The 10000-nt window shown below is 41.2% G+C and overlaps 1 protein-coding gene across 2 annotated transcripts in view; it reads right to left on the bottom strand.

The window, feature by feature from the left end:
• Camkmt (calmodulin-lysine N-methyltransferase) overlaps window positions 1–10000 on the bottom strand; it is a 440203-nt gene that overhangs the window by 411413 nt on the left and 18790 nt on the right. For both annotated transcript variants that reach the window (XM_004627671.2, XM_023711214.1), the window contains exon 2: window positions 5269–5441. In XM_004627671.2, the coding sequence (XP_004627728.1) occupies window positions 5269–5441 (173 nt within the window). The remainder of the gene's footprint in view (window positions 1–5268; window positions 5442–10000) is intronic.

Below are 10000 nucleotides of genomic sequence, written 5' to 3'. Positions count from 1 at the left end.
GTACTTCTAATTCACAAACAGCTACTTATTTATCCTCATAGAATATTTATTTTGAGGGGGCCAAGGAGATGGCTCAGTGGAATAAGCGCTTCCCTGGCAAGCACAAGGGCCTGAGTTCAATCCCCAGGTTCCACCCAAAAAAAAATTATTTTGAGTCTAAAAACACATGATTGCCTCCAGAGAGGCAGGGTAGTGTAAAAGTTAAATATACAGGCTATGTTCCCACTGTGTAAGATATTATCGATGTAGATAACTGGTTAAGGGCTAAATGGAAGCTACTGCACTAATTATGCAACTATGAGTAAGTCTGTAGTTATGCATTTAAAAATAAAAGTGCTTCAAAAATACAGGTTGTAGGGCTGGTGAGATGGCTCAGTGGTCTAAAGCACCTACTTAGAACAAGCTTAGCAAAGCAAAGGGACCACGGTTCAATCCCCCAGCACCACATGCCAGCCAGCCCCGCCCCCTGGTGGGCTGAGCTGGCCACACACACACACACACACACACTAAAAAATTAAAAAATACAGGTTGTAGAACCAGACCACTTGGGTGTGAACACAGGCACAATTACTATGTGACCTCAACCAAGCTACTACTAATCTCTATGCTTTACTTTCTTCATCCATAAAGTGAGAATAACATCATTTACCTTGTAAGGCTGTTGAGTGGATTAAAGACATGAACCCATGGAAATGTTCAAATCAGTGCTACCATCTAGTAGGTACAAATCACCAGCCATTATTAGGTTTACAATTATTTTAAAATTTAAGTTCACTTTTAGCCCTAGAATTCTTTTATTTATTTATTTATTTATTTATTTGTGTGTGTGTGTGTGGCCAGCTCAGCCCACCAGGGGGCGGGGCTGGCTGGCATGTGGTGCTGGGGGATTGAACCGCAGTCCCCGTGCTTTGCTAAGCTTCTTCAAAGTAGGTGCTTTACACCCCCTGACCCTCTCCCCCCCCCTTTTTTTTTTTTTTTTTTTTGCCCTAGAATTCTGTAAGCTTAAGGTATTGCTATTTTTGCCCTACTGATGTGGAAAAATATGCAGAATGGAAAAAGATCAAAAGGGCTCATGAACTTGTCTGTTCTTCAAACTTAGGATTTAGTGTCATACTTATATAAGATGACTGTACTTATTCAAAAATGAGTGTCACAAAGAACCATGCTGCTTGGTGACAAGCCTCGGTTTACAGTCTGGGCTGGATGATACTGCAGTATGATCACCCCCACCTGGCCTTATGTGCAAAGATCTCAACAGCATAAGACGCTACATTTTCCCTAGGCCCTCTTACCAGGGCCTTGAAGATGCCAGGAAACTCCTGCTACAGGTTATACATCCTGCCTGTTATCACCAGCAGATATAAAGGAAAGTTTTAAACTTTATACCTGAAAACTCCTAACTAGGTCATTGTTTTTCTTTTTCGTTTCCTTAAGCATATTATTTTCCAACTGCTTAATCATCTTTATTCATAGTTCCCAGAGTTATGGTAAGGATTATGTAAAATAAACTACATCAAAACACCTGTCTACATGGCCCAAAGTAAGTATTTAATGCACTGCTCTTTCCTTTACAACAAAGAACTAAATCAATTATCTCCATCACAGTGCAATGCAAAGGACGCACTTAAATTAGATTTTCAGAGAGCGGTTCTTCCCATGCAGCCATCCAGCAAGCTATCCATCCAGACAAGATGGTGAAGGTCGCAGTGAACAGATTTGGCCGTATTGGATGCCTGGTGACCAGGGCTGCTTTTAACTCTGGCAAGGTGGACGTTGTGGCCATCAATGACCCCTTCATTGACCTCAACTACGTGGTCTACATGTTCCAGTATGACTCTACCACGGCAAGTTCCACGGCACTGTCAAGGCTGAGAACGGGAAGCTCATCATCAACAGAAAGGCCATCACCATCTTCCAGGAGCGAGATCCCGCCAACGTCAAGTGTGGTGATGCTGCGCGGAGTACGCAGTGGAGTCCACTGGTGTCTTCACCACCATGGAGAAGGCCGGGCTCACCTGAAGGGTGGTGCCAAAAGGGTCATCATCTCTGTCCCTTCCACTGATGCCCCCATGTTGTGATGGGTGTGGATCATGAGAAGTAAGACAACTCTCTCAAGATGGTCAGTAACGCTTCCTGCACCACCAACTGCTCAGCCCACTGGCCAAGGTCATCCATGACAACTCTGGCATTGTGGAGGGACTCACGACCATAGTCCATGTCATCCCTGCCACCCAGAAGACTGTGGACGGCCCCTCTGGGAAGCTGTGGCATGATGGCCGTGGGGCTGCCCAGAACATCATCCCTGTATGCAATGGTGCTGCTAAGGCCGTGGGCAAATTCATCCTGGAGCTCAACGAGAAACTCACAGGCAAGGCCTTCCCTGTGCCCACTCCCAACGTGTCAGAGGTGGATTTGACCTGCCCCCTGGACAAAGTGGCTAAATACAACAACATCAAGAGGGTGGTAGGGGGCCAGGGAGATCGCTCAGTGGAATAAGTGCTTCCCTGGCAAGCGCAAGGGCCTGAGTTCAATCCCTGGTTCTGCAAAAAAAAAAAAAAGGTGGTGAAGCAGGCATCAGCTGGTCCCCTCAAAGGCATCCTGGGCTATACTGAGGACCAGGTTGTGTCTTGTGACTTCAATAGTGACACCCACTCTTCCACCTTTGATGCTGGGGCTCGCATCACCCTGAATGACCACTTTGTCAAGCTCATTTCCTGGAATGATGGTGAGTTCAGCTACAGCAACAGGGCAGTGGACCTCATGGTCCAGATGGCCTCTAAGGAATAAGTAGCCCCCACACCACAGCCCAACAAGACCAGAGGGACAGAGAGGCCACGTTGTAGAAGTTACTGCACTACTCAGCCCCAACACTGAGGATCTCCCCTCACAGCTTCCACCCCAGACCCCCTGGAAGGGGAGAGGCCTTGGGAGCCCCGGCTCGCTGCCATTGCACACCATCAATAAAGCCACTCTACCCAAAATTAATTAATTAATTAAAATTAGACTTTCATAAAGAAAGCTCTCAAATCCCTGAATTTGTCTCAATTTATTTATTTTTTTATTTTAATTTTAATTTTTTGGCAGTACCAGGGATTGAATTCAGGACCCTGCACTTGCCAGGCAGGCATTTATGCCACTGAGCTATCTCCCAGGCCCTTGTCTCTGTTTAGTGGTTTTTTGCTGTTTTTTTTTTTTAATTTATTTATTTACTTATTTATTTTTTTGGCCGGCTCAGCCTGCCCCGAGGGTGGAGCTGGCATGACATGTGGTGCTGGGGATCAAAGCGTGGTCCCCTGCGCCTGCCTAAGCTTGCCTAAGCACGCACTTTAGACCACTGAGCTATCTCACCAGCCCTGTTTTTTGAGTTTAAATGCACTTTATTTTTAGATAACCTACATGATGTGTTTTTTTTTCCCCTAAAAAACAATGCCTCCACCCCAAATAAGTCACAGTCAAAATAAACAAAGCATTCAAGATGACATCAGCCCCATTTGTCTAAAATCCCGGTGTTGTGTAGATGACAAGCAGCAGCCAGTTATGACAAGTGATAAATCCAACGTTACCATTGAATCCATTAACATTTTTCCATTTCTAAACCATCCTTAAAGAAAATCATACATGGGGTCATACCGTCCTCACAACAGTCCCAGAGAGCAACCATTCCATCTGGATTCATGTTTGCACCAATCAAGAACTGAGAGTTTTTGAAATTAGCAAGGATGTGCTTGATTTGCTCTGCAGCCTCCATCGTAAACAGTTTTACTCTTTCTGGTCTTTATTCTTCAAGTTTGCCTTTGATTGGTTTCATATAATCTTTGATGTACTTTTTTTTTTTTTTTTTTTTTTATGTACTTCTTGTGGCCTCTTTTGTGAAGCTGGTTTCCTGCCAGTGATGGTTCATTTCAATATCTACACCAGTGACACTGTGCTTTCGGTGCCTTCGCCCTCTGGGCCTTCAGCGGAGGCACTGCCACCAATGAGCGCGTCGTCAATGGCACCCTCTGTTCTACTGCCCATCTTGCCCTCCACCTCCAGGCACAGCCCGTCCACAATCTCCCACATCTTGTAAATGTCGGAGAACATGTCTTCGTGGCTGATGAGGTCCCAGTAGGTAATCATGATGGTGGCTGAGGGAGGTGGCTGCCACACAAGCTTAGCAGGAGCTGGGAGCTAACCAGATCCTGACTGTCCTTTCCTGCTCCAACCTAGTTGATTTTACTCAAATCTCAAAATTTGAACTATTATATTATACTTTAAAACTTACATACTTACAACTAAAATAGTTCAAGAAACATATAAATACATACTCTTTTTTTTTTTTAATGTGGGGGGGCAGCTCAGCCCACCAGGGGGTGGCGCTGGCTGGCATGTGGTGCTGGGGGATTGAACCGCGGTCCCTGTGCTTTGCTAAGCTTGTTCCAAATAGGTGCTTTAGACCACTGAGCCATCTCACCAGCCCATAAATAGATATTCTTCATGGAAAGTTTTTTCTTAAGATTATTTCTAGCCTCAAGTAAGCTTCTCCAGTCATATGTCCACTGGAAGTGTTTAGATCTTCTTAAAGTTACTACAAAATGTGCCTCTCCTTCCTTCTCAAAATGTTAAATCCTGCCAGGAAAAGCAGATTTTATAAAATGAAACAACTACAGTATTATTGTAATGTGCTAGAATATAATTGTGCAAGAAAATTAATTCAGAAAAAGTGACATCTTGTTACTACAGTTTGCAACGCTGTTCTCTCTTCTAATTTTTAAAGCCAGAACACTGTGTACTTCTCACAACATCAGTGTTTTCACTGATGATCTCCTCGGATTCTTCAGATTCTATTCTTAACGTGACAAAACATGAATGGGAAAAATAAAAAAACTTCATTTTTCAAATAACTAGTACTTGAAAAGTAGTTGGGAAAAAAATCTTTTCATTTTCAACCTTTTTTGCTTAAAAAAAAAGCTTTTTTTTCATAATCAAATGCTATACACGAGAGAAGAAATTAATGAACCCTTTGATTTGATTTACAACTCACTTTATTCTCAAATGCAGCTATATGCTAAAGGCTTTTTCCTTTAGTCTGAAAATGCAGCAAGACCAGTTAAAGTAGCAGGATTTTCTAAAACAAATACACAAAGCCTTAGTTGAGGTAAAAATTATCTGCAAATTCAGGAGAAGGAAGAATGAGACTCTTAATTGAAAGAATGATCTTCTCAAAGATTTTTTTCCCTTCTACAAGAGACAAATAGTTTTAAAAATTATAACTAGGATAATGGTTACCTTAAGAAGATATTATATTCAGGATAAAAGACACTTGTGTATTGGATCCATGCACCGGCCTCTTCTTTAGTTTCCCATTTTTTCGCTTCTGTTACTGAAAACAGATTAAATGACTCAAACCTTCTTACAGATACCTGCCGCAGACAGTCATCCAGGTGTTTCTGCCTCAGAACCTGTGAAATAAAATCAAATACTGTGGTTATATAAAACATATTAGAAGCTACGTGCTCAAAAGGTAAGTGAGAAGGGGACTTCCACTTCCAGTAATGCTGGATCAAATCGTTCAGACCCACCCCTCCTGAACACAAGGAGAAAAGATTGGCAAAATACTTTTTTTTTTTGGTACCAGGGATCAAACTCAAGACCTTGCGCTTGCCAGGCAAGCACTTACTCAACTGAGGTATCTCCCCAGCCTGGCAAAATACTTTAAAACATACTTGAAGACATCAGAAGGCAAAGAAGTCTAATATATTTATTTATCTTTCCAGTACTGGACATAGAAACCAGGGGTGCTTTACCACTCACTCAACTACATCCCTATCCTGTTGTATTTTTTATCTGGAGACAAGTTCTTTCTAAGAATGCCCAGACTGGCCTCCAATTTAAGCTCCTCCCGTCGCAGCCTCGAAGTAGATGGGGATTATAGACAAGCACAACCAACCCAATTTACCAGTCTAATATCTCAAAAATGAGTTAAACATAGGGAAGTGAGCCTGGCTTGTGTAACCAATTCTCTCCTGGAGATATCTGTCAATTCCAGAAGAGAAATGGAAAAGATAAGCAGAACCTTTAATGGGCCGAGGAGATGGAAGATAAAAGTTGAATTTCAAACTTACCTAAGCAGAAGTAGGTATTAGGTTTCCTGAGCCTGGGAGGCAGCAGGGGTGATGGTGAGTGGTTGTGTTATATACTGTGTGTTTTAATCATATGGCTACCTTTTTTGGTGTTATTTTCAAAAGTAGTGTTTTAAGTGTGAATGAAAGAAGAGATTTCTGTGATATGGGTGAGATTAAGGAAATGTCCCAGTAGCTCTGGATTTAAATGAAAGTATAGTATAAAGCAATGATGCACTTCATTTTTTAAAAACTATACTGCATTCCCCTACTAGATATGTGTACATTTTCTCTAAATATAATCTCCCACTGGAACAAAGTAAGACCCTCTTGCAGAAATGTCAGGAATTTTAAGTGATAAGCTTGGAAAATCCTGCGTACAAGAAAACAAGCTACAAAAAATTTCATCTATGTCAAAGGTACTCAGGAGCCCACTGGAATGGGGTCCACTTGCCAAAAAACAGGATGGAAAATGCAAAAGAAATGGACGGATTTCTAGATACATATGAATTACCAAAGCTAAATCAAGAAGATATAAAAGCCCTAAATAAATCAATTTTATGAGTGAAATCAAAGATATATTTAAAAACCTATCATAAAAGAAAAGCCCATGCCATGACAGATTCACTGCTAAATTCTACAAGAAATTTAGAGATCTAATACCACCAGTTCTCAAACTCTTTAATGAAATTGAAAGGGAACTAATTCTCCCAAATTCATTCCTGGAAGCAAGCATTACCCTGACACCAAAACCAGAGAAAGATCCAACTAAGAAAGAGAAGTACAGGCCAGTCTCCCTAATGAGCATAGATGTAAAATCTAATGAACACAGATGCAAAACTTCTCAATAAGATACTGGCAAACAATGCAGCAAATCAGCAAGAAGATTACACATGATGGCCAAATTGTCTTCACCCAGGGATGCAGGAAAGGCTCAACATATGTGAATCAATACATGTAATACACCATATTAACAGAGCCAAGGACAAAAACCATACGATCATCTCAATAGATGCCGAAAAAGCTTTGAACAGAGGCCAGCACCTATTTATGATAAAAACCCTATAGAAAATTGGAACAGATGGTCTTTACCTCAATCTAATAAAAAGCCCTCTGACAAACCACCAGCCAACATCATACTAAATGGAGAAAAACTGAAAGCTTTCACTCTAAAAATCAGGAATACAACAAGGCTGTCTACTTTCTCCATTCTTATTTAACATATCCCTGGAAACTTTAGCCAGAGCAAATAGACAAGAAAAGAAAATAAAGGGAATAAAGATAGGAAAGGAAGGAGGAAAATTATCATTTGCAGATGACATGATACTCTATATAGAAGACCCCCAAACTCCACTAAATAACTGCTAGATTTAATAAGCAAATTTGGTAGCATAGCTGGATACAAAGTCAACACTCAAAAAATCAGTAACATTCCTGTACATAAACTCACTTAGAGAGAAATTAGGGAAACACCTTTCACAACAGCAGCCAAAAAATAAAATAAAATACTCAGGAATCAGTCTAACCAAGGATATAGAAGACTTCTACACTGAAACCTACAGTACTCTGAAAAAGAAAATTGAAGAGGATATCAGAAAATGGAAGACTGGGGGGCTGGGGAGATAGCTCAGAAGCATAAGCACCTATCTGGCAAGCACAAGGTCTTATGTTCAATTCCCAGCCCCAGTCAACTCTGGAGATTGAGACAGGAGGATCGTAGTGAGTTTGAGACCAGCCTAGGGCCTATAAAAGTGAGCACAAGGCCAGCCCAAACTGCACTATGAGACTCTGTCTCAAAAAAAAAGAAAGAAAGAAAATGGAAGGCGATCCCTTGCTCTTTGGTAGGATGAACCAACAGAGTGAAAATGGCTATACTTCCAAAACTGAAGTAAGGATTTAATACAATTCTGATCAAAATTCCAAGAGCATATCTCACAGAATTAGAGAAAACAATTCTAGAATTCATTTGGAACCAGAAGAGACCTAGACTAACAAAGGCAATTCTGGACAACAAAGGGAAGGCGAGGGGGAGGGGGGATCATAATCCCTGACTTGAAACTATACTATAAAGCTACTGTAATAAAAACAGCATGGTACTGGGGGAAAAAAGACCCAAAGATCAATAGAACAGATTATAAGATGCAGAATCAACTCAAGACATACTTAGCCACCTTATCTTTGACGAAGATGCCAAACACATTCACAGGAAGAAAGCTTCTCTGGAAAAAACTGGCTTTGCATATGGTCAAGATTAAACTGGATCCATATCTTTCACCATGCACAAAGTTAAATTTGAAATGGATCAAAGATCTAAATGTTTAAACAGAAACATTAAATCTGCTGGAAGTCAAAGGCTTTATGAAGAAAACACTGATCTCACAGGAACTATCACAGAAAAATCATTTTTTTCACACAGCAAGAAAAACTTTTGCACAGCAAGAAAAACAACCAACAGAGTGAAGAGACAACCCACAAGGCAAAAAATGTTTTCTAGCAGTTCCTCAGACAAGTGAGAACATACAAAGAACTCAAGAAATTCAGAGCTTCCAAATTGAAAGACCCAATCCAAAAATGGGCATCTGAGATGAATACAAACTTCTCAGCTAAAGAATTACAAATGGCAAATAAATATACAAAAAAATGTTCAACATCCTTATTCTTTTGAGATGCAAATTAAAACAACACTGAGATTCTGTCTCATCCCAGAAAGAATAGCTATCATCAAGAAACTAACCAATAACAAATGCTAGTGGGGCTGTGAGAGAAAAGGAACCTTCCTCCATTATTGGTGGGAGTTCAAACTGGTACAATGTCATAGTCTGGGATTTTTGCAAGGTAAATGATGTAGTACAGGACACGTTTTATGATAGTATTTTATAATGAATCATCCAAGAGTCACATACTACAAGTACAGAAACTCTATGCACACACTAAATATTAATGAATCCAGCTAAGGGCCTAGAGCTCATATCAATGCCTCCCACAAGTCCAAATGGATGCCTAGAGCCGCCCACAACAAAGTCTCATGCTGGCCTGCTTCATAGACCTGTGCTGGAAAGGCCCAAAGGTCAGTGGTGGAAGCTGAGAAGTCTATGCCAGCAGGATGAAGGATCTGTGCCAGCAGGCTGAGGGATCTGCACCAGAGCCAGGAAGCAATGCTCCAGGTAAGAACCAGAGTGCCCCCAAAAGTACCACAGCCCTCCTCAGCAACAGTGAGGTCCCAAGTTCCTCTATCAATAAGGAAGGCCAAGTTCCCATCAGGAAAGCCAATGCAACAAGTTTCATGAAGCTGAGCAGTGCACTATCTTCCCCTCCGGAGCCAGGAAGTGATGCTCAAGATGAGGACCCAAGCTTCTCCAGAGTTCATCAGGAAAGCCAACACAACAAGGTCCTCCACCAGAACAGACCAAGAGAACTAGCAGCTTCTAACAGCTTCTCCAAACAGCATCTCTAACAGCATTTTAGCAGCTTCTCCTGTTCTGCCTTTTATGCCACTGGCAACAACCCTCAGGTGGGCCTCCCGCACCCAGCACCATGCTAGTTTAACTCAGCTGGGTGTAGTAAATTGACCACCTGTTAGAAATCAACTACATACATAAATAAATAAATAAATGAATAAATAAATAAATAAATAAATAAAAATTAATATAAAAGAACTAGAAAAAAAAAAGAAAAAAGAAATCCACTACATACAACCACTATAGAAATCAGTGTAGAGACAAAAAGCTAGGATTGGAAGTCCCATTTCACCCAGCTATTCCCCTCCTGGGTATCCACATTAAAAAATGTGCATTTTTAAAATATATTAGAGATGGGCTGATGAGATGGCTCAGTGGTCTAAAGCACCCACTTAGAACAAGCTTAGCAAAGCATCAGGGACCGCGGTTCAATCCCCCAGC

The sequence above is a fragment of the Octodon degus genome, unplaced genomic scaffold, assembly GCF_000260255.1.
Source record: "Octodon degus isolate 3935 unplaced genomic scaffold, OctDeg1.0 scaffold00020, whole genome shotgun sequence".
NCBI classification, from domain to species: Eukaryota; Metazoa; Chordata; class Mammalia; order Rodentia; family Octodontidae; genus Octodon; species Octodon degus.
The sequence above is the reverse complement of the archived record's forward strand: the minus strand, read 5'-3'. Positions and strand labels throughout refer to the sequence as shown.